Source organism: Citrus sinensis, chromosome 1 (assembly GCF_022201045.2).
Source record: "Citrus sinensis cultivar Valencia sweet orange chromosome 1, DVS_A1.0, whole genome shotgun sequence".
In the NCBI taxonomy this organism is placed as follows: Eukaryota; Viridiplantae; Streptophyta; class Magnoliopsida; order Sapindales; family Rutaceae; genus Citrus; species Citrus sinensis.
The window spans coordinates 3652094-3676709 of record NC_068556.1 but is presented as its reverse complement, the minus strand read 5'-3'; the positions used below and the strand labels follow the sequence as shown (position 1 = coordinate 3676709).

Genomic DNA, 24616 nt, shown 5'->3' with positions numbered 1-24616 from the left:
ATTCAAATTTAATAAGGATATAAATGTAAAAATACATATTTTCAGCTTTTTCAATTGAAAAAATAAATAACTTAATGTTTATTTTCTGAGATTCAGACAAAAAAATAAACATATTATTCAGATTCAGACATTCAGATCTATTCAGAATTCAGATTAATTCAGGTCTATTCAGATTTCAGATAAAAAAACAAACGTCATCTAAGTTTTCTATATTTTTTTCAACTTAATGAAAAATTTCGACCAATAAGTCGTTAAATTATTAAGTTAATTTTTTTTTTGCGTAATTTAAAAAGTGTGAATGGTATTAATAAAAAATATTCTCTAAAATATCTTTATTTAATTAATAAATTTTCATTCTTATTTCAAAAATTTAATAATGAGTATTATTACTCATCTCTATATAACTTATAATAATATATAGTAATAGATTATTATTATTTTTATCTTTTGTTTTCTTCAAATTAGCATGATCCATTTTCATAATTTTTTTATGAATACTTTTCATATAAAAACATCATAAACTATAATAAAATTAATTAACATATACTATAAAATATTAAAGAGTTGTATTCAATTGAATTTGATTTATGTTATGATAATATATTATTTTATTTATATTATTTAAGATGTTTATTATTTGTTTAATACTTATAATTTGTAAAGGCATAAATATAAAAAATATTAGTTTTAAGATTTTTAAGTTAAAAAAAACCAATTTAATATTTATTTTTAGCGATTCAGACAAAAGAATAAAAATATTATTCAGATTTAAACATTTAGTTTTATTTAGAATTCATACTAATTCAGATCTATTTAGATTTCAGACAAAAAAGAAAAATGCCACCTTAATTAATAATTGATTGAATTGGATTAATTATGATGAACACGTTTAACCTAACTTACATAAATAATAAAAAAATAAAAAAATGTTAATTCTCAATTACAAAATTTTAAAAAGCCTAAATGTTTTATATTTTTTTTAAAAAGAATTCATTTAATTCTCGTATCTATTGTTATAGATTTTAATTCTAAAATTAAAACAACTTTCTCAAATATAAATTCTCTGTCAAAGTATTTCTTTGATTTATTTATTCTTATTTTTTTTAATTTATAATATTAAATCGTTTATTTATTTTCACATGCACTTCCAGAAGTTCATTGTTGAAATTAGTGAGTAAATTTTTATGTTATCATAGATTTATATTTTGTTTTAATAAATGTCATTTTAAGTTTCATATATATATTATTTAACTTTCAACCCAATCCAACTTGATAATTTAAAAGTTGAATTAAATTAGATTAAACATATTTATTTAACTAGATTGAATCAACTCATTCAGTAATATGTTGGGTTAAATTTTCAGAGACTCCATCCAACCCATCCCATGATCATTATCTGTTTCAAAGCTGTGCCCTCTCCTCCGTTGTCTTTCACTTGATATGGTTGCAAGTCCTTCAAAGCTAGGAGATACACAGTGGTCTATTGCATTCGTGATAATTCTAACACCATATCCTGTTAAAGTCGGTCCCGTGAGATCAGAATCTGATCGATTGTATTAAGAAGGCGACAAAATTTTTCGATGATAGGTTCAACGGAGTTAACAAAAAATTGATGAATAATGAGTACAATTTTGTTCTTGCATTTTTCTCTCATGTTGTGGGGGAGGGGGGGGGGGGGGGGGGGGGGGGGGGGGCGCTATGAGAGCAGTCTTGGTCTTTCCCAACTGGATTAGCTAAGAACCCCAACAAAAGAGAAATCAACTCCCTATACGGCATTACTCTTTGTTTAAGACTTTAGGCACTTTGATATAAGGCTCGTCATAGCTTGGAACAGCAGCTATCATGGATTCCCTACACAAATTTTAATCTGATCAGACTTCGTGCTCCAGACACAACAGAGCAATAGCCTTGAAGAAGAAAACCATCTCACCTGTTCTTGAATGTTTTGGGAATGTCTTCCCTCAAATAGCCAGTCTCAGAATCTGTAAATTCAACAGAGAATGTCAAAATATATTGGAACTGCAGATCTAAGCTACACCACTTGACGACGATCACCATCTAGGAAAGCTTATTTCCTCCTTTGACTTAATGCCGACAAATCTGTCAATATATGAAAAATAATAGTTTGGTACAATAACAAAATATCTTCTGGATAGTTTTCAAATATCAAGCAGGCATATAAGTTGGTGAAGCTATACATTGCACGGTAACCAGCTAATGCTTTCTGCCAGCAGCTAGGACACTCATTTTGCTACCATTTCATGGGATCACTTCAGTTATTGGAATAACATGCCAGACGCATTCCATTTACAGTACACTCTTACTGACAGAAGGCAGAATAATTGAATAATCAAAGAAGTTCCACCAGCACAAATTCTGGGATAATAACACAAGGTGTTTTTTTCCCTTTTTGAGCCTAACATAACATGTTTGAAACAGAAAGAATTAAAAAACTCTGCACGATGTAGGGGCAATCAAGAAAGCCACATATCTCTACACATGTCCTCAGTTCAGTACGTACCACTAGCACTTCACTAAGAAGACTAATACTAGTTACAATATCACAAAAGCACATTATGCTAGAATTCATATAAAGAGAACACATATGCTATTAATGGGTGATTTGCCAACATCAAGCAATCCTATGGTAAGTCTATATAACTACCATTTGCTGAGTGCTGACTACGTTCAAATTTTTTTTGCATATTTTTAAATTCTTAATCTTGCAAATCAAATTGGTTTCATAGGAATGAAAGATGCAAGTATCACTTCCAGTCGACCATATTTTAGTTTTACTACCACCATGTGTGCAATAGTGCAGATAATATTATTTGACAAATAACAAAAAGGGGATAAAAAAAAGAAAAAAAGAACAGAAGCAAATTTTTCCAACCCAAAAAAAAAAAGGAGGTTGAAAAGGGTTCTTAAAACCTGCTCGAAGGGCGGGATCGACACTGTCGAGATCAACATCTTGGAGTTGTCCAAACCTGCCCAAAAGGAAAACGAAAAAAACCCAAACCATTCAAGAAAGCTTGAAACAAACAAGTAAATTTAAAACCGTTGAACAAAATAGTAATGTTACAGTCACACCAAAACACAACAATAGAGACAAAATTTCAAGCCGCCGGCCCAACATACCAGTCTATAACTTGTCGAATTTTGGGAGCAAATTCTTCAACCTGCCATTGGAATTTATGTATTTATTCTTATTAAAAAAAACATAATTAAACAACTTCAAAACTAATGATTGGAGAAGAAAAGTTAAAATGAAAAGTGAATGGAGGCATAGGAGAAAAGAAAAACGAAAACCTCATGAGGGGTGAGAGAGATCCGAGCAGTTTGCGCCAAACGAGGCACGTCTGGAGGTTCAAGAGAGGACCTTGTGGTTGTTGTTGAGCAGTTTCTGGTTCTGTTATTATAATCGTAATCATAATAATAATAACGAGTGGGCATCTTTGAGGAAAAAATACTCCCTTTTGTGTTGTTAAAAATGTGATGCTTTGGCGCTGCTCCTTTCAGCAGAAGCAAACCCCTGCTCCCCATTTTTCGTACTTCTTTCTGTTTTGAGTTTTGCTTTCAGCTTCCTCTCTTCTTCTTCAAACTCTTATCCTATCAGCTAAGCACTGCATTGAAAATTACTTTGAAATGTAACCTAAACAACTGTGGAATAGACTAACTTGTCCTTTAAGGCTACGTTTGGGGCACTAGCTTAGATTGAACGAACTATTATGATTGGATAATTCAAAAAAAAAAAACTATTATGATTAGACTATATTAGATCGGATTATATAGTGTTGACTTATGTTTGATATAGTATTAAATTAGATTATATTAAATTAAATTTAAATGAAGTTAAATATTATTTAAGTTAATATTTGAATTTAAATATCCACTATCTATAGGTATTTAATAAAAAAATATTATAATTAATTAAAAATAAAACTAATAAGAAAATTATACATACATATTCAATTAGTTATTGGGTAGTCACAATTAATAACAAAGAAATATAAATTATTTAGTTAAAGGTTATATCATGTCATTAAATAAAATAAATGAAACTATTCAACTAATAATTTTTAAGTAAATTATGGATAAGAAAAAATAAATTATTTAATTAGTAACAGTAAAAGATATAAATAAATAAATTTCAATTATTTAAAAAAAATAGCGTAATAAATTATCAAAAATATCATAAATGGACAAATATTTTTCTGCTGATTGTATAATCCTATCTAAACCCATATGAAAATTGGGATTACTAATCCCATGAATTTAAGTTTAAAATTTGAATTTAGTCCATTAATCCAATCCAAGTGAACACGCCAAACATGAGATTAATATTTTGTCTCAAAAATTGGTCCAATCCTACACTTAATCCTAAGTAACAAACATAGTTTAAAGGTTATTTTGAGTTGACAAGATGCACAAAGTGGAGTAGTAGTTTTTCAAAATAATTTTATTTAATTGGTTATTTAAATCTAAAATAATTTTATTTATTTGACTGTTTAAATTCAAATATTGAAAATATATATTTTTGCAGACTCTTTATTTTTATTTTTTTTAAATCTTGATATTTCAGTTTCCCTTTCACAACACAGATCGCTTATATTTTTTCTCCCTCAATTTCAAGTTAATAAAATAACATTTGGCTCCCTATATTTTAATTAAATCACAATTAAGGAGACTTATATTAACCTCTTCAATAAAGCCACCGTGGTAAGTGATCTGGCCATCACTAGCAAAATTTCCATTGGCCAAGTCTCCCTCTATTCCTCCTCATACCGAGGGTTGGTCATTGGTAAATCTCATTACTTATTAATGGCAGTGTTTTTTGGTTTAAATCCAATGTTTGTTTTTCTCAAATTCAATATGATTCAATCTTAAATTTGATTTTATAATTATTTTTTTTCAATTCGATTCAATCTAATTAGTTTTAGCAAGCAATCTAATTCTTTCTTCATTTCACATAAACAAAATTTAAATAACATATCTATTATTTCCACTCAAGAAATTTTATTAATTAAACTAACTGACGCCAACCCAATGTAATTAATCTAATTATTATAGAAACCTACAAATATACATTAATATTCAAAGATGAAGAATATATATTCTGCTACCATAACAACATAAAAATTACCAAAGTACTGTATAATAATCTTAATTGATGAAACTTATAACCCACTTAATTCATAAAATTCACTCATAATATACGAGCAATACTATAATTACATAGTAGGATGTTTATATTATATTTGAATTGATGTATCACCAATTATTATTACATTTGTATCAGTATGTTTATAGCTTCACTCATAATGTATAATTATGATACATAAATCCAATGAAAGTTAAAATGACCTGTCTTAAAATTTAACACATAAATCCCTAAAACAATTCAATGTAATTAGATTTTACCCAATCAAATCCAATCCATTTATAAGGTGAACTCAATCAAAATGGGATTGGTTTGGGCAATTGATTAATTTGGGTTGGGGAGCGAAATGATAACTCTGCTCAAAGCTCATTACTTATTAAGGACCTATGCCAAAAAATTACAAACTGTTATCTTTAACAGAAATTTTGTCAAAACTCAGGAAAGCGGATGTTATACTCCCTTGACTTTTGTATTGTACGGGCGGCTGCCTCACTGCACAAAAACTTAAAAAATTCCCTGCACATCTAAACATATTCTTTTCCTTTTTCTACAAAATTCAGAATCATGTTTCCATTACAAGAAGGATTGATATGCAAAGCTTTAAATGGTTAGTAAAACAATCAAAGACGATAAAGTAGTCAGTCTCTGTCCTGATTATCCCCTTCTTGCGCTCGAGGACTCCTTTCTGCATCAGCATCGCTACATAGCTGTAGCGGGGGAGCAGTACTCAAGGTCTTCTGAGACTCAGCAGCAGAAGGAAGTGCCAAGACGTATTCTGCATTCTCCCTTGGAGAAACTGAAGCAGGAGTCACTGAAGTAGGTGCTATGGTAACCGGAGTTATCTCTGCAGATAATTGTGACTGTGCAGCAGGTGCCACTACAGTTACAGGAGCTGTCTCTGCTTCAGTCCCTCCAGTGTAGCCCATTCCATCTTTAACACCACCTGCAGTACATTATTTTAGAACAACCATCAAAATTCGAAAATCAATAAATCTGATACTGATGAAACTAAGTTTGGAGGAGGGATGGCTGCAGATTTCTTGTATGGCATGACAAGACAAGATCGCTAGGCCCACAATTATGAAACTTAACATCTTGAAAATCCAGTTTCCTAATCTCATAAACCAAAAACTATTCATCTGTAAGGTCTATTTTCTTTAAGGGAAACGTTGGGGAACCTAATTGCAAAACCAGCGGATGAAAAGATGTAGAAAGAACGCCATCCTGGAGTAATCTAACCTGTATGAGTTATGGTTGCAGTCTGAATGCTTGTATTTGTGGGCACAGGTGAAGTTCCGGTTCCCTTTTTCATCTTTGACTGCAAAGAACCACCATAAGTCCATGATATTAATCCTCTGTTTTCCAGTACACGATAACATTAGAACAAACCAAGTATCCTGGCTCATGTTTTCATGTTAATGATGTGTATGTTTGAAGTGGCAAGCCCTCCCTCTTTTTCAATGGTCAAAGTCTTAAGACCACTCTACTTCTAGCTCCAAATGAACTATAAGAAACAGGGAAGCAATCTTTGGAGCAAAGTAAATACCCCAAAAAGGAAATTATATACCTTTGGGACAAATAAAACCACAAAAATGGACGTTTGCTTTCATACCTTCACATTTTCTTCACAGTGCTTTACAACTGCCGAGATGCTTGCACATCGGCCTTGCAATAACGTGTAAGACCACAAAAGAAGTTTCCTAGGAATGCTAAGATCAACATTTTCAACCCCATCAATACCTGGTTGAAATTGAGCTTCCGATGCTAGCCGAGATGGCACCAAATAGAGGTTGACACCAGATGGGAGTGTTACACAGGAGCTTTCCCGATAGAAATTGTAAGAACTTCTGAGCATAGCATAGGCAGTCTCTAAGTTTTCATCCACAGCTTTCTTCATTATTATATTCTTAATTTTGCTCAATGTTGGGTTCCATTTTTTTTCAAGAGTTTTCAAATGAATTTTGTCTTCAAATGATGAATTCCAAATCTCATTTATCTGCAGATCAACACAAAGCAACTGGCTATTTTCCAAACCACCATCCATGGAGTTAGGAGCTTGAATCCCACTTAGGGGCAGAGAACGCAAGGGAGTGATTGATGCCAAACTAATTATAAGAGATCGACACCAAGCAACTGAAGCATGCCTGCAGACTTTTGCACAATTGCTATTTGACAACTTTGGATTCTTGAAGCGCTTTCGAATCTTCTCATTTATTGCCTCAAGAGTTTCCAACTTGACTTTGCTTTCCAGCGATACAATATGTTCATGGAGATAACTGGATCAAAGGTTTATATAGTTTTAAATATAAATAACTATCAGAAAAATGAGTTGCACTCATGAAACTCAGCAGTTACAGTATTTAAGGGTAATACACAAATACAGCAGCAGTAAATGTCCATTGTCTCTCAGGACTATAGATTGCTGAAAACTCAGGTAATTCAAAATTTGAGAATTAGATGTCCAACAAACAATGTTGGTGGCTATACAGAAAAGCCTTGATTGAAATATTAGAAAGACTTGGTGGAAAGAAAATGAATCCTTGGTTAGGATAAAGGAGAAGCAAATACAAATTGCGGAAAAGGAATTATGGAAATCTGCCCAAGATTGAAAATGTTTTTTCTTTTCCCTTTTATCCAGGTGGAGCATGGGTCAGTGCAAGTTAGGAAGAAAAAAATGATAATATTCTAATGATATTTGGATTAAGATATTTAGTAGTATTTGTCTAATTTGGGTTATTTGACTCCAGTAAAATTGCTCTTTTATTATATTGACTATGAATAACATTGAAGGGTTTCTCAAAAACAACTTCAGAAATTATGAAGAATGCAAATTACCCGTATAAGCTGCTCTCTGATATTTCTGGACTCATTATCTCAGGTGCACCACATATCTCAGGCCACAGGTTCCCCTGTTCCATAAACAAAGCAAATATCTTTTCCAGTACCAGCTCAGAACTGCTTCCAGCACTTGAGTAAGTGATCCCAGAATGATGCATGGAAGAAAGCAGGGCCCTGATGTACCTCCCAAGTGCCACCGGTACAAGATCTTCAATGCACAATGAAAACTGGGTTCAAAATATAAGTTAGATGCCACTTGAATTTCTGGAAAATGCATGCAACATTCAGAGTAGCACTGCCTTGCCATTATAATATTTAAATTCATAAAAACATTTAACCTGGCCTGCATACACAGGCATTTTTTGACGACAAAGTTTCATAATAATTAAGTTCTCCAGTTCAATGAAGCTTGAGCTTCTTGACTCATATCCATTGAATATTTTTTATTACTATAAGGGATCTAGGGTATGTTTGTTTGAAGGTAGTCAACAGAAGTGTGATATTGAGCTCAAAAGGCTACAATCACTGATGCATTGTTAATAAAATAATAATAAAGTTTTCTATAAAATGTCAAAAACTTTAGCCAATATTTAAAGGGATTGATTTGTTACCCTTTTGTCTGCCCGTAGAGAAACATAAGCACGTTCAAGAGTACAGACATCTCCAGTTTCTTCCAGTAGTTTCAAGTAGAACAACAAGTATTTCCTGATACAAGTAATAAATTTTCTGGAGCTTTCTGGCAAGTTAACTTCAAGAATTTTTTTATTCCCTGCCAAACCTGCTGTCTTGCGCCTGATATACAAAGCAAGAAAGAAATTAGATGCCTAGTATTAAACAGCATGAACAGTGATAGTCAATAACAGAATTATTGGCACTGCAAAATAATGAAATAACTCGATTTTGTTTTACATAGCATCAAAATGAGCTTCCCCCAACCCAACCTAAAAATAATATAACAGTCATAATTATTACTATTATTATTAATATTATCATCATAAGGGAGATGTTGTTGCATGCATTTGCACAGTTAGAATTTCTAAAGTTGTTCTCAAACCTATGAATAACTTAGACATAGTAATTATTACTATTTTTACTGATATTATCATCATAAGGGAGATGTTGTTGCATGCATTTACAGTTAGAATTTCTAAAGTTGTTCTCGAACCTATGAATAACTTTTAGTGTTTACATTCTCTACATTGCACTAATTTCACATTCTCTCACATCATTGCTGCATATTAACAGCAACAGAAATCAAGAAAGACATAAGTCTGAACTGCTGGAATACTATGAGCACTCCAGACAGCTCCATCTAGGACCAATATCTTCTGTTAAGTTATTAGCATCCAATGTTTGTACCTTCAACTCAAAACCTGCATAATTCTAAGTACAGAATGGAATTCGGGACCATGACTATACCTTCCTTTTTTGACCAATCCATCAATTTCCCACATATTTATTGTAAATGATGACCTAGAAGACTTGAAACAAAAAGAAAGTTCCTCCTTTGCCTTCTCCAGATCCCCCACCTCGCCTCTCTTATACAGTCCTTGAGAAAGCATATATCTAGCCTTATGAAAATGTTTGAGATCCCCTTCAATGCAAACTTCCAGAGCAGAGAGGCAATCATTGTAAAGCATGTGCCGGACCTCTTCAACTCGAACTGATTCCTTATCTTTTCTCTCCTCAGCTTGCAATTGAGGGCTTCCATCCTTAGCTTCAGGTGAATGAGAAATTTCAGAATCCATTTTGCTGAAGATGTTCATAACAGCATCCTTTGTAGATTGATTATAGGAATATGCAGAAAGAACCTAGAATAGGAAGCAAATAATAATAAGATAAACATGAGGTGGCCAAATTAAAAAACTAGAGAATTAAAATCACTGAATTACACATAACTCACAGTAATGGAAACCCCAGACACACGTGCAGACACGTTGCTAATTATTTATAATTTAAGTATCAGGTATAAAAAATGTTCTAATTTTAAGATTATAGGGAAAAAGGAAAACTAATCATAAAGAGGTTTTCAAAATGGCAACATGCTTCAAGAGGGACCTTTAAAACCTCCACATTCTGTTTCCCACAAGTCCAAAGCAGCTTTAAGCGAGAAGCATGCATCCTATAAAGAGCATCTACAGCTGACTGATTCAAACCAATAGCCTTATCATAGTATGATAACGATGTCTCATGTGAGTATCCCAGCTTTTCACATAGCTTCCCCATATAAAACGCGTATGACCAATCCTCCCTGTAATAAATGGAAATTTATATCAAAATTTCACAACATAAATAAGGAAAAAAAAAGGGTCCAGAATATCAATTACGAAAAGAAGATATACTTGTGGGAGAGGGCTTTCTTAAAATGTTTCAACGAGTTCTCACAAAACATCTTCCATGCAGCATCCTTTGAGGGAACAACAGATCGCTGATCATAAAAAGGCACCACATTCTGCAGGCTGTCATAGTATACTAATGCCAGTAACTCGAGTATCTCGCACTGGAATCACAATGGTTAGATATGCTATATGAGAATATAAACCATTTCACTTGATAATAGAACAACTCACTGAAGTCAGTACAAATAGATAGGTACCGAATCAACTACAAAATAGCCACGTCAGCTTTATTATCATCACTTGAGTAATTAGATGGATGTATCTAGCATTAAATTGCATCAAGAGGCAGTCTTACACAATCTAATTCCAATATCACACTTGTCCCGTGTGTTATTTTGGAACATCCCATATATCTAAGGATAGTTTCTGCAGTCCCAAACCAATAAACTTAGAAGCAACTGTTTACAAAAGCACAGATAGAGTGTGAAACCTGCTGCTCTGATGTTTTCGCTAGAGCCAAACTCATTAAAAGACAACGCCTACTCCTCCTTCGACTTGTCTCAACTCTTTGAGGTAAAGTAACATTCTTCCTCCATCCTGTTACATTTATGTGCTTACTGCCATCATTTAGCAACAAATCGACCTCCTGCTTTTGTGAAACTGATTATTAAAAAAATAATCACATAATGACCAGGGAAGTTTTCGCAACATCCCAAAATAAGATACTTATAATTTGTGCCACAATCATATCTGAAACAACAGACAAACAAAATCTTGCCTCGTCATAAATATTTGCAAGACGTTGCCAACTCTCAAAGCGCAGAGGATTATACAGCAGATCAAATTTAAAGAGATTAGCATTTTGCTGTACAAATTCTTCTCCTTCCTTGGTGAGTACAAAGCCAGGCCATTTATCAGTTGTACTCATTTCCTCTGCCTGTGCTAGGTAATAATACAAGTTGCGGTATACTTCAAGATATGGCTCAGAGCTGTAATATTATCATTACACAAGTAGACACGGCTTATTCCTAAAGAAATAAAAAAGATTCATGATTTTAACCACATTTTGAATGAAAGGAATAAGCTAACATATACCTCCCAGATGATGGTGCTTTAAACTGTTTGACCCATACTATATCACGAAATATTATCTTCATTATGTTTCCAAGATAGCCATCAGATCCAGCTTCCTCTGAGATTATATCTTCACATAAATCAAGATCATCTAAGAACTTGTCTATTGCATTTCCAGCCAAGACATCTTCGGGTGGTTGTGGAAAGTGTTTGCGTATAGCTCTTAACACTCGACGGAGTTTGACCAATCCAGTTTTCTAAAACAAAAGCATATATGAAAAGCACACATTAAAATACAGCAGAACTTAAAACAACATGTGAATGAGGAAGAATGAGAATACTCACAGAAGAAGCCTTGGCATACGGCAGCACATACTGGAAAACATCAGCAGATTGTTCCTTGGTCTGGTAATCTCCTCGACTAGTATTCCTGTGAGTTACTAAATCATCCTCATATGATGAATCAGATCTGAGATTTAGACCATATAAACAGTAAAAGCACTGGTCTAAAGCATTATCTATTATGAGCTCAAGTTCCTCCCGTTCATCTTCTGAGAGTTCATTTTCACATTGAGTGCATGGGTTACTATTCTTTTCTCCTTTGTCATCATTGTCCTCATTATCACAGTGCCCATCAGACCCTACTCGCAAATTTTCTTTCTCTAGGTCTAAATGAGATGGCATTTCATTAGAAGTAGTCCCTTCAGAATCATCCTTCTTGCCAGCAACAGTTTCACGTGTTTCAGCCCCTACCATTTCCAAATCCATTGCATCTGATCTTATTTCATCTTCAGATATTTTGACATGATCATCATGAGAAAGCTGCTTATCATATTCAGCATTTTCCTTGTTTGAAGAGCTAAAGTTAGATTTTAGTTTCGTATTCAAGGCCAAGAGATGTTTTATTGCAAATTTCAGAAATGTTCCTTCTTCCCCTCCATCACCCTCGCCCGCACAGCAGAGTCCGTACTCAGAAAGCAAGTCATGGATTGCTGCAATTAATGTTACCTAAACAAAAAAAATAAAGTCAAAAATAGGAAAAAAAAAGAGGATAAAGGCAAAAAGAAAATTATTTACTAAAGGATTAACGATATTCACTTGAGTTTTAACAGGGACTGTAGGGTTAAGATGTTGAAGTTTGCAGAATGCAATGGCCGCATTAACGAAGCAGCATTGTAGTTTCTGGTCAGTTTGATCAACATTTAGAGGCCCAGAAAATTTTTTAGAGAGAAAATTGCTTGCCACATTGTACATGACTGCCAGCAGCAAACATTGAATATCACAAATGCTGCTCACTAGAACATTAAAACCATTCTGCAAGCAGAAAATTAATCAATTATAACTCAGGTAATAACATCTTTAAATTCAATATTAGTATGTTAAGAGAGAAAATGAATCAAGAAAACCAAATTATATAAACCTGTAATGCAATACCAGTCCCAAAATCATGACTTTATCTCAATATCATTAATTTCAAAGAATGTCAACCAAAAACCAATGAAAATTATTAGAATCTATATGAAAATGTGTTACCACACTTACCTAAAACACAATGTAGCATCTGCACCAGATGGTTGAACACTACACCTTAACAGCTGAAAAATATTCTAAAGTATTTTAGATAGACTATTAGTTTTCAAGTGACTGAAGTTGATCATGTGGAGAAGTGAGTTGATAACTTAGATAGTTATGTCTCTCCATGCTAAATAACATTCCAAGTTTTCTCTTCCAATTCACATAAAAAGATCGTTACAAACAAGACAAAGTCAGATATGCATTATGCAAAATTAGCACACCTGCTTGGTGGTGAAAAGATCCATTCACAAAAATGCCCCATGGAAGTATTATTCTAATTTGCACATCTTAAGCAGCGTTACCCATTGCGATGGTTGATGTTCATCTGGGGAGGGGGGAAAAAGGACAAACAAACATCAAATTGGGTGATCCGGAAATCTACGGTAGCAGTCTCTGGCTATTTCAAAACAAAAAGCAACACCAGTCTCTCTTCTACTGACGAAATAACTCTTAATAAAGGATCTCTTTCCAACATATTTCAACCTATACTTTGGTTATGAATTCAGGGAAATGTAGCAAGTCGGATAAGCATCTACAAAGAAAGATATAAAATTTCAGTTGTAATGCAGTTAATACTGTAAAAAAGAAAGGGTAATAGTCTTTTAAAAATGAAATTAAAAGGAGTGACAATAAGCGGTCATAATTATTAATGATATTAATATCAATGACTACATCATGTGCATTAGCTATTTTTAATAACAAATTGATATGCAAAAGGGCAATACCTCAAAGTATGTCTCACAGAAAACATTGATTGTTAAAAGTAAAAAATAACTTACATAATCTCTAGACTGATCAATAAAGTTCTTCACTTGCGATATGCAGTGCAAGATTGCTTTTATTTCGTCTGCAACCAAGTGATACCACTGTTTGCTTGAGTTTTCTGTTGATACCATATCAGAAGCAGAGTGCATTTTCAACCCTGAATTCTGGAAGAAGGTTTTGCAAGAAGCAAGACTGGTATCCATTCCAGAAACAGCCATGAGAATTTGTAGCTTACGGCGGTGACAACTGAGATACATCTCACTGTTCATTGGTTCTGTCTTCTCACAAGCTAAGATTAAAATGTCTAAAGCTAATAGTTCAACAGATTTAATTCCTTCACTTTTATCAGCACCAGGTAAGGGCAATAGATCAAGATGAACATCTTTCGTAGAAAATAGAAGTGGAGCCAGCAGGGTCACGCATTCAGAATACATTTCCTTCTCAATCAATTCATCTAGTGTCTTCTCCAGCAAGAAATCAATCTCTAATAAATTAATTTCATGAAGAATCCTTCCAATAGTTATCTCTCTAACAATTTTGCAGTGTGGCAGGCAGATTGAACTTATAGAATCATTCATATTTTCCTTTTTCTCGAACAGAGACAAAGCAATACAGAATTGTTCATGAGCTTTTGATTTCTTACCATCCAAAATAGATAATCTCCCACTCAACCAGAAGTACCTAACCCAGAAGGAACTCTTATTGGTTAATAAGGAACTGTCCAAAAGTGAATCATTGCAAATTGTGTTGTTGGCTGACGCTCCATTTGTACCTTGGAAACTCTCTTTTGAAGAGCAGTTTACATTGCCAGGTGCACAGGTGAAGTCAAATGGATAATCCAATGATACCGATTCAATTATTTTACAAAGATGATAGGAAGCCTCTGACATGAATTCAGACTGCTTAGAAACATTAGACGGAGAAGACCCAAGGTCATAATACAACTCAGACAGAAATAGACTACATTCAGGGGTCCTATCAAGCCCTGAATATCTGGTCAACTTCTCCAATTCCATGAACTTGAGAAATGCATCGTGGCACGTAAGGCTTCTTCTTGCAGCATGTTCTAAAAGCAAGTGACCCATATGGTACGCACCATAGTTTTTTGAAGTTTCTCGCACAAATGTAGTAACATCACAACATTCTGTATCCAAAGAAATAGCAGCATGATTACAATCTTTTTTTTCTGACAAGCCAGTGATAAAAGATTCAAGAAATTGAAGTACATTTTTCGGCACGTCCTTATCGTTAGCAAAATCTTCTTCTTCTTTCCCGGGTTTACGGCTCCTAAGCCTTTCAAGTCGAGTACTCCGCCTCTCCAGTGGTTGTTCTTCAAAAATATTAGTTTCCTTTTCTTTAATGATACATCTGTCAGAGTCACTCTCACCAACATGCATGATTTCCCCATTTCCAGATGAGTTAGTTCCTTTCTTTTCCCCAAACCCCATGACCATTTCTGAACTAGTAGGCAAGCGAATAGCTAATCTGACATCCCCAGATTTGGGTGCTTTCTCAACTCTCATCTCAGAACCACACCCATTTAATGGACACAAGATATCTAAGAGTGTGTCAGCTAGAGCTGCCCAGGAACTTTCTGCCAGACACAATTCTATGTTCTGGTTCAGCTTTTTACAAACAACACCCTCATCAAGAATTTCAGCAGCTGCTTTTCTCTTGTCAATAAATTTAAGTCGAACATGTTTGGGTTCCAGCTTATCGATACCTCTTGGTGCATATGGAACTGGCTCTGTCTCTTCAATAGTATTTTTAACATGCAAAGCACGAGAATGTGATGGCCAATGCCTCAAAATTAACTCAGCAACAGAAAGACATGCAACCTCATCACCAATAGCAATGAGGACTTCTAATAGTTTCTCCATGCAATTCCCTGTACAATTCATCGAGGAGAATTGATAAAATGTCCAGAGTAAGTCAGGAAATAAGGATAATACGTAGACACATACGCAAAAGTAGAAACCAAAAAGGAGTAAATAACGTTGATAAAACAAGCTAACGATTATTAAATAGTGAAAGAAATAAATAAATGCTTACAATTATTGGGGCTACATAAAAGCCCTTGCTCAAATGCCCAACGTGAAATACTCAACAAACCCATTGAACAGGCTAATGTTCCTAATTGGTTCCAAACAACAGAGTCTTTGGTGTCAATCTCTACAGCTTGAAGATAACAGCGTAGAGCACTTTCATAGTGACTGGAACCTTGTTGAAGGAAGACAGTGGCAAGGTTCTTCAATGCCAAAAATCTGAAAAGATATATACATACACAGACACCAAAAAAGAAATGATTGATATAGATATTCCCACTACAAAAGAAAGCTCAACAAGTAATAATCATTTCTTTAACGTTAAAACCAACAGCTAAATCATTCAATCTAAAAGGTGACAGTGTGAGAGTGACTGTCAATCCTGATATAAGAAAGGAGTAATTAACCCAATGGGAGCATAAATAATGAGAATTATAACTCAAAAAAAAAAAAGAAAAAAAAAGCAAATGTATGGACATTGTGGGTTAACCTGAGCTGCAATAGATGACCGTCACTGGATTTACCGTCTGCCGCCTGAATAACAAGAACCATTGTCAATGAGTACAAAACTTGAATCAATCACAGAACAAACACAGTAGCACATAAAAGTTCCACAAAAAGAAAAGGAAATACTTGGGCATTTGCTATCAGAGGATCTTTCAAGACAGATTCTAACAATTCCTGAGCCTTGTCATATTCTTTAGACTGTAACTTGAGAAGTCCTTCGTGATAAGTTTGTGTAAGATGAGATTCCTGAAAAATTATAACACCTCATCAATTGTGCTTTTTTTTTTAAAGCTCAATTACATTAGTCTCAGAAACCCTAAAAGCAAGCAGACCAGAACATTTACATAGAAAATTTATGAACAAGCATAATTTCTCCAAACAAAGACCGTGACGAGGCGAAATTGACACAAACAAGCACCAAAAAACGTGCACAAGAAATAGAGAGAGAACTGGACGTGCCTGAGCTTCTTTAGTAGGAGCCAATGGTTCCCATTGACCTGTGGAATCGGTATCATTGATAGCCGCGATTGAGAACTGAATGAAATTCGGCAACAGTTTGAATCAAAATCCAGAAGACGAAATCATTAAAATTTGAAGGAATCAGAAGAAAAGCCGAACTCATGATCATACCATTTTTGGATTTCTTTCTGCAATTGTTCTTCTTAATTTGGTTTGTTTCCCTTCAGAGCTTAGGCGGGTTGCAGTTGCACAGACTATATAACCGCTATCTTGTTCTTTTTGTGCGGGGTTTGGGATTTTCGGAAAATAGCCTAATTTAGCAATTTGTAGAGAGAAATACAATCTTTTCGATTCATATATATATTATTTTTTAAACAGTTCCTATAAATTTACTTATTCTGACTGAAATACCCCTTATTTTTTACGTTAATTCTCTACAGAAACTAATTATATTTTGCGATACGATAGTTCAAATGTTCACCCTCACGAATATTTGAGAAATACCTAATCTATTCACAAATTAATGAACAAAACGTTTACATCTGCTCAAAATTTATTTTTACGTGAATCCCTAAAAGAACTCCACTGAATTCCGCCCGGAATATCGAAATACCCGTCCAAACCGGTCGATCTTTGCATGTGTGAATATTTTTAATTGCCTACAACTGGATTAGCTTTCAAAACTAAGTCAATGCGCCGCCAAAACCAGCATCACAATGGTTTTATAGAGATTGTTATCTTACATAATCACGTAAGATACGTAATTTTTCAATAACCGTTTAATAAAAATTTAACGATTGTGGAAATACAAGATAATAAAATTATATTATTTTTACATTTTCATCCAACAACGGTAAAAGAATCATATATCTTACGTGGTTATATAAAAAAACTAAACTCTAGTTTTAATTTATATTAAAAAAAAAAAACCCATAACATAAAACAAAATGTCGTAGTGTTTACAAAGATTGCCAAGCAACTAAAGCTCATAGTAGCATCGCTTTGAAACCCTGCCTCATGCAGTTGTATTAGACTCTGATATTTATCAAAGCAGATTTCCCTCTAATTATTAATTCTGCGATGGCTTACATGTACATGCAACAATTTGCTGGTTGTGTCACACATCTGGCTACAATGGGATGTACATGTCCTACGGTACATATGTATACTGTTATTAGCCAATGAATCAGTCTGGAACCTCCAAAAGGTCGCCTACAGTATGTACCATGTGGTGTGGCCTATTCATTTCATTTTACTACTTTTGGTTTGGTTTCGTGAGGATGAACGCCCATTGCATGTACTAGATCTATAAGAGACCCTTCTAGCTTCTCTCTACTAATACAATTCCAAATATGCGAGAACCATTACAGGTGTTGCCCGCCTTCTCCTTAGTCATTAGTTTCCAATTCGTGGAGATGCATTTAAAAGTTAAAATAAAAATACGTAAAATAATTGCCATTTTCCCAGCATTGGAGCCTGGTTACAAGCTGCCATCTTGGGCATATGCGCTTGCGAGCCCTTGTCCTTGCGTACTATGATTTATGGGCTGAATGCCACGTCGACTTCGAGAGACAGATCATCTGCCTACGTGTTGTCGTGGATAACATTTTCATTGGTGATTTTTTATAAATTAGAACGCAAAACAACGAATTAATTGGATCAGTTTCTTTCTCCCAAAAATTAGAAAAAAAAAAAAAGAAAGTTGATCACTCTCTATGGGTCATTCATTATAGGCTTAATTATAAATCAATATTTAAAAAAAAAAAAAACCACAGACACACATTTGTTAACAAGAAAATTAATCCTCGAGTTACAGAAGGAACCACGTCAATACCCAAGCATGCATGCATGCATAAACACAACACATGATGAAAAAAAAAATCACCAAATCAAAACACATCACCACATGAAATTAAACAAACCATAACCACCTAATGACCTCAAGAACATTGGCCGCAATATATATTTAAGAAGCCTGAGTGGCCTCCTGAGCCTTCTGCTGCACATACTGCCCATACTCTTTAGCTCTCTCCGTCATATCCCTAGCCTTGTCAGCTATCTTGGTTCTCGCATAATCCAGATGGTCCGCCCCAGGTGGGTGCTTTCCTTTCACGTAACTGTATATCCACGACAACACAGTTATTGCAGTTACGCCACACCCGCCGGAGACCAAGAATCCGACAGTGGCCAAGAACACTGCTATTGCAGCCGGGACTAAGATTGGGCTGAACAGGACTAGAACTGGAGTAGCCATGATTAGGGCTATCACTGTCCCGGTTAAGGTTAATCCTGACAAGAATAACAGTGTCCCGCCTATTGTGGCTGCTGTCAAGAACTTCACCGCCAGCGGCGTAGACGGCGCTTTCTCGTAGAGCGCCTGGGTCATCGGTCTTGATTGATCAGACATGATATGGTATTATGATGGACGACTGTTTTTGTTAATTAATTGATTGGTGATGAATGATGCTGATCTGAAGAATGTGCCGGGGAAGCAATAGAGAAAGAAATTAAAGATTTGTAAGGAGATAAGAATTTGAGATGAGGGGATGGAACCGAGGTTGCATGGCATATAAGGAGGTGTGGAGAGTACACGTGGCTGCATTTTAGTGCCAATGTTCTCGTGATGTGTATCGTGATCAGGATTGATGAAGATGGTGTCTGGAAGAAAGCGCAGCTGCTTGTATCCCTTGGCGCGTGTTTTTTGGTTGGTAGCTTTGCATGGGTATGAATTCATCGTGTCGAAGCACGTGGCGGATACTGTCTCGTTGCAGACCTTCTAATGTGCAACGGTCGTTTGCGCTCTGAGGCCTTCGATTAAAAGCCTATAGAGCCCATGGATTCATAATATGAGGCTCCCTAATCTTTTGGGCTCTCCACCACGGTAACGGTAGAGATAACAATTTCGAAACCCTAATACACCTACAATTTTTTTTTTTTGATAAGAATACACCTACAATTTTAAAAGTGCACTCCCATTTAGACCCAAAAAATTAATAAAATAAAATAAAATAATGATAAAAATATATATAATTTAGATGGATTCACTCACTTAATTTACGTATATTGTAATCCCGCTCAAGGTCATACACCACTTTAATTTATCAATATTTTATCAACACTTGGTTAACTCAAAATTTTTCTTTGTAAAATATTTATAGACTTTAACAATTTAAAGAGGACAGTTAATTGGCTAATTGGTATAAACTACTTAATTGTAAATATTATGTTTCCATATATTTTATCTAAAAAAATTAACATAAACAGCCAATAATGTGTTGTACTTGAATAAATAAGTAGTATAAGTTGGATATTTATTCTTTTGTATATACTGTATATAAACAAATGATAGTAATATCTCATGATAGAGTTTTTGGCTTCACGTAAAAATAATCCGAAATTTATGATTAAGTAATCATATTTAAGGGGTGTTAATTGTTCCACCTAATAAATTTTTTTATGACAGTACACAATATTATTCGATGTTTGAACCCACAAAAACACAAATAAAGGAGGAGGAAATTATCTTATGCTACTTGTAAAAATGAAAAACTCATCTTGATGCAATAATTATTTGCAAGCGAGGAATTAAATTTTAAGATGGTAAATTCTTTTCTCTTAGTTTTTGACGCATGATTGCATGTGAACGACAAGTCGTGCAATTGAATCGAATCTAGATGACGTGTCCCGCTTGTTACGAGCAGAAGATGAATGATCAGTTATTTGTACGCGACAACTAACTTGGAATCAGAAAGTGCGCTATAATGTAAGGTCCCGCTGAAACGTGCAAGACAAGTTGCAAATCCCAACTACACAAGTTCACCGTTATATTACACCCCACGTCGACCGTCAGATCAAAACAAAAATGAAATCTACTAATCTACGGACATGGGTCCCTGAGAATAAAGCGGCCTTGATATAACCTACTCTGACAACTAGGTAACAGTCAGTGACTATAGCATCACTCTTTTGCCGAAGACAGCGAAGACGCTCCTCTAAACAAATGAAAATTTTGAAAAGTATCTTGAGCGGGATTGGACCACGTGGCTGTCCGTACTAATTCGACCGTTGTATGTAAAGACTTTTCAAAAATGCCTCAATAGATCCGTTTCCTTCTTTGTCCCTCTTCATCTCCACCCGATCAATCAAATCCCCCCACTCACACACTCTTTCTTCGTCTCTCTCAATGGCGATTGCTGCAGAGCAAGAGAAGGTAATGTAATTGTTTAGAAGAAAATTTTTAATTTCGATTGTGTTTGGGTTCTTGAATCATCTTATCTTGAAATCTAGGGTTATTATTTTTGCGTGGCGTCGTTTCTTAAACCAATTTTGGCATTCTTTTATGAGAAATTTCTGTTTTATTTTTTCAAAATCTAATAGGGTTTCTTTTCTTTTCTTTTATTTTTCCTTGAATTGAGACAGTGTTTGCCTTTTTCATGTTATGTACATTGGGTTCATAGGCAAGATTCTCTGCAGAATTGACTGAATTATGATTTTAGGGTCATGTTTTTTGGATTACGACTGCTGATTCATGATCTGTATGCTTTGATTTTATACAAAGACTTGGATTTTGATAGGGTTTTAACATTTAATTTACGTTGGTTTTCATTTATTTTGATTTCTGTTTTATTTTTTGAAAATCTAATGGGGTTTCTTTTCTTTTCTTTTATTTTTCCTTGAATTGAGACAGTGTTTGCCTTTTTCATGTTATGTACATTGGGTTCATAGGCAAGATTCTCTGCAGAATTGACTGAATTATGATTTTAGGGTCATGTTTTTTGGATTACGACTGCTGATTCATGGTCTGTATGCTTTGATTTTATACAAAGACTTGGATTTTGATAGGGTTTTAACATTTAATTTACGTTGGTTTTCATTTATTTTGATTTTGATAATTTGGCGATCTGAGTTAATGCATTAGCTTGCATTCAAAATAAAAATAGAAAATAAAAAAGGTAAAATCATTTTTAGATTATGCTAAGGATTGTAGATTTGTGGCCTATTTTTTTACAGGCTTGTTCAGAGGTTTCAGCAAAGGAGAAAAAAAGATGGACTCTTAATGACTTTGACATAGGAAAGCCTCTCGGTAGAGGAAAGTTCGGTCACGTTTATTTAGCCAGAGAAAAAAGGGTAAGTTTGCTTGTTTGTTTTCAGAAATCAATAGCAATTTTCACATATAGATAGCAAACGGTTAATTCATTTAACTTGTTTAATGGTAGAAACTGTGCTTCTTGCTTTTGTGATGTTATATCTGTCAACTATGATTGTGTTTCTGTTGTCAAAGAAATTGCTTATGAAGTTGAGTGACTTTTTCATCACTGAAGTGTCATGCATTTGGTTGCTGAGATGTCATTCTTTATGTGTCTTGCTCAGTATACTTAAATGTGCAGTATCCTTTTATAATTTAGGTGGTTTTCTATTCTTGATAAAATAGAGATCAGGATCCAAAGGAGAAAAGTTATATATTGTCGCATCTGCAGCTAGTATGGAGTCATGTTTTTTCCCTTTCAAATAATCTACATAATGTGTCTGCTCTGCTGCTACATCCTTTTTGGTCTTTTGTCGGACTGCACAGGCAAAAAGGGAATGATTTGTGTCTCAATTCTGATTCCTTTTCTTTTAATTGTGTCAGAGCAATCACATCGTGGCTCTAAAAGTACTATTTAAGAGCCAGTTGCAGCAGTCTCAAGTTGAACATCAGCTGCGACGAGAAGTTGAAATACAGAGTCATCTTCGACATCCCAATATATTACGGCTTTATGGTTACTTCTATGATCAGGTTTACCATTTTCTCTTCAACATTTTCAACATGTGTGGTTCAAGTGGGAAATTACCCAGGCAAAATTATTTTACTGCTTATTTATTCTTCTTTTCATGGAATTGCTGCAGAAACGAGTTTATCTGATACTAGAATATGCAGCGAAGGGTGAACTTTACAAGGAACTTCAGAAGTGTAAATACTTTAGCGAGAGACGTGCTGCTACTGTAAGTTCTTTCTATTCCATACTTATTCACTTTTGTTTCACTTCTCCTGATAGAAATTTTGACCCTCTTGAATCTTATGTAACTATCTCTGAGGCTTTGGTCTCCCCCTAACCTGATTTTCAGGTGTCCTGCAGCAGGGGACTTTTGTAAAATCTCTCCCTATTTTTATCATTTTAATGTGTATGCATGTGAAATATTGGCAGTATGTTGCATCATTAGCTCGGGCACTCATCTATTGTCATGGGAAGCACGTAATACACCGAGATATCAAGCCAGAGAACCTGTTAATTGGTGCACAGGTGATAATTAACATTTATGGCACTATCTGTTGCTTGTTTTTCACTTTAAATTGAAAGTGAAACATGCCTGAGGCTTATCTTATCAATGTTGGTTTGCTTTGTCAGGGTGAGCTTAAGATTGCAGATTTTGGATGGTCAGTGCATACATTTAACCGTAGGCGGACCATGTGTGGCACACTGGATTACCTCCCACCGGAGATGGGTATGTGAAACAGCCATTGCAGTTAAAAGGCAATTCAAAGGCTTGCTTCACATTATTTGTTTGTTTTATTCAGTACAAAGCAACCATATTATAGATATGGTGGGTTAGTTATTTAGAAGTTCTAAGACACAATATCCAATTTCTTAACAGTGGAAAGTGTCGAGCATGATGCTAATGTGGACATCTGGAGCCTTGGTGTTCTGTGCTATGAGTTTCTGTATGGGGTCCCTCCTTTCGAGGCCAAGGAACACTCTGACACTTATAGAAGGTAAAGCATAACTTGCAAGTAAGATTGGTTTCTAATACACACTTATATAAAGCCAAGGAACAACACTTATAGTAGTCGTTCATGGTGAGGTGTTTCATCCTTCCTAATGATCTTCAATCACTTGGTTTGTAATAGTAATATTTTCTTGCATATCTTAGAACACACTGTTTTATGTTAATAATAATTAATCTCACATATTTACAGGATTGTGCAAGTGGATTTGAAGTTCCCACCTAAACCAATTGTGTCTTCTGCTGCTAAGGACCTCATTAGCCAGGTTAGAAGTCTCTGCCTTGAAACCTCACAAGTTTATTCTAATTACATATAAGGATATGTGACTAATTGCTGTAACACTGTTAATATTTTGTTTTTTTATTTTTGAATTCAAAGTTTTTATTTTGAACTTTGTTAACATTACATAACGGGGTATGCCCAAAATTTTTATTTTTTGAATTCAAAGCAGATGCTTGTCAAGGATTCTTCACAGCGCCTGCCACTACACAAGCTTCTAGAGCATCCATGGATTATTCAAAACGCTGATCCCTCTGGCGTCTATAGGGGTTGAGTCAACATTGCTGATTCTTTCTAATTGCGGGCAGATTTTCCTACTGGAACTTTAGCAGGAACTTTCTGCTCGGTTCTTGTTCGGCGGACATTGTGACAGAGATTTCTTGTTTGAAATATAATCAGCAAGACTGAAATGGGCTATGAATCCAATCTCGGTAGAAATTGAAACCATGGACTTGCTGAAGTTTTAAATTCATTTGTATCTTGATTATTATGATGTATCCTGCCTTGAGCAGCAAATTTATTCTTTATACTTCACATATTCTTAATTTCTTTCCCTGCCAGCTGCCATGCCCAGTGAACCACTTGAAAGATTTATCCAAAACTAGAAGTATGCAACAATTGCTGAGCCCAATAACACTTTTTCTCTACGGCCAAAAAGTTTAGGCTATGGCTGGAGATAATAATAAAAACGAGTAACAATACAGTCTCAATTTCTTGTACCAACTATTTTTGTACAAATTAATATAACACATAATATAATTGATTCAATATAAATATAAAGTAAAATAAATAAATCATATGAACTATGTGA

General features: G+C 34.6%; 4 protein-coding genes across 8 annotated transcripts; 1 reads left to right on the top strand and 3 right to left on the bottom strand.

Moving 5' to 3' along the window:
- Positions 1–1531: 1531 nt before the first annotated feature.
- On the bottom strand, positions 1532–3630 carry LOC102617478 (glutamyl-tRNA(Gln) amidotransferase subunit C, chloroplastic/mitochondrial). Its single transcript, XM_006475920.4, has 5 exons — positions 3310–3630; positions 3139–3179; positions 2932–2987; positions 1931–1982; positions 1532–1851 (listed from the first exon to the last, which is right to left on the bottom strand). The coding sequence occupies exons 1-5, from the start codon at positions 3541–3543 to the stop codon at positions 1776–1778; spliced, it is 459 nt and encodes a 152-aa protein (XP_006475983.1). The 5' UTR covers positions 3544–3630; the 3' UTR covers positions 1532–1775.
- Positions 3631–5511: 1881 nt separating this feature from the next.
- LOC102617857 (calcineurin-binding protein 1) lies at positions 5512–17116 on the bottom strand. 5 transcript variants are annotated; one of them, XM_006475921.4, is made up of 19 exons: positions 16935–17116; positions 16764–16838; positions 16431–16550; positions 16288–16331; positions 15805–16016; positions 13767–15640; positions 12511–12726; positions 11758–12420; positions 11434–11669; positions 11117–11327; positions 10829–10984; positions 10342–10499; positions 10058–10250; positions 9419–9810; positions 8611–8791; positions 7997–8226; positions 6774–7437; positions 6401–6479; positions 5512–6104 (listed from the first exon to the last, which is right to left on the bottom strand). In XM_006475921.4, exons 1-19 carry the CDS (start codon positions 16935–16937, stop codon positions 5800–5802), a joined length of 6012 nt encoding a protein of 2003 aa, XP_006475984.2. In that variant the 5' UTR covers positions 16938–17116; the 3' UTR covers positions 5512–5799. The 5 variants fall into 5 exon arrangements, 4 of the variants coding, with proteins under 4 accessions (XP_006475984.2, XP_024952929.2, XP_006475985.2 ...); XM_025097161.2 differs by having other exon boundaries at positions 6401–6516; positions 16935–17099; XM_006475922.4 differs by having other exon boundaries at positions 10067–10250; positions 16935–17099.
- A 1429-nt stretch (positions 17117–18545) lies between these two features.
- On the bottom strand, positions 18546–19315 carry LOC102609565 (oleosin Ara h 15.0101). The gene has a single exon (XM_006476062.4). The coding sequence runs from the start codon at positions 19168–19170 to the stop codon at positions 18730–18732; it is 441 nt and encodes a 146-aa protein (XP_006476125.1). The 5' UTR covers positions 19171–19315; the 3' UTR covers positions 18546–18729.
- Positions 19316–20758: 1443 nt separating this feature from the next.
- Positions 20759–24350, top strand: LOC102618612 (serine/threonine-protein kinase Aurora-2). The gene is made up of 9 exons (XM_006475924.4): positions 20759–20973; positions 21774–21890; positions 22393–22539; positions 22650–22745; positions 22949–23044; positions 23150–23246; positions 23397–23514; positions 23719–23791; positions 23978–24350. The coding sequence occupies exons 1-9, from the start codon at positions 20947–20949 to the stop codon at positions 24077–24079; spliced, it is 873 nt and encodes a 290-aa protein (XP_006475987.1). The 5' UTR covers positions 20759–20946; the 3' UTR covers positions 24080–24350.
- The last annotated feature ends 266 nt before the right edge of the window (positions 24351–24616 follow it).

Coding starts and splice junctions, on each gene's coding strand:
- LOC102617478 (XM_006475920.4), bottom strand. CDS start 3,543: ATGGGGAGCAGGGGTTTGCTTCTGCTGAAAGGAGCAGCGCCAAAGCAT. Junction 2,988..3,138: donor ATTCGACAAGTTATAGACTG/GTATGTTGGGCC, acceptor CCTTTTGGGCAG/GTTTGGACAACTCCAAGATG. Junction 1,983..2,931: donor CGATCCCGCCCTTCGAGCAG/GTTTTAAGAACC, acceptor TTGAATTTACAG/ATTCTGAGACTGGCTATTTG.
- LOC102617857 (XM_006475921.4), bottom strand. Junction 11,670..11,757: donor CGTATGCCAAGGCTTCTTCT/GTGAGTATTCTC, acceptor CTTTTGTTTTAG/AAAACTGGATTGGTCAAACT. Junction 10,500..10,828: donor CGAAAACATCAGAGCAGCAG/GTTTCACACTCT, acceptor TTGTGATTCCAG/TGCGAGATACTCGAGTTACT.
- LOC102609565 (XM_006476062.4), bottom strand. CDS start 19,170: ATGTCTGATCAATCAAGACCGATGACCCAGGCGCTCTACGAGAAAGCG.
- LOC102618612 (XM_006475924.4), top strand. CDS start 20,947: ATGGCGATTGCTGCAGAGCAAGAGAAG. Junction 22,540..22,649: donor ATGGTTACTTCTATGATCAG/GTTTACCATTTT, acceptor GAATTGCTGCAG/AAACGAGTTTATCTGATACT. Junction 23,247..23,396: donor TTACCTCCCACCGGAGATGG/GTATGTGAAACA, acceptor ATTTCTTAACAG/TGGAAAGTGTCGAGCATGAT.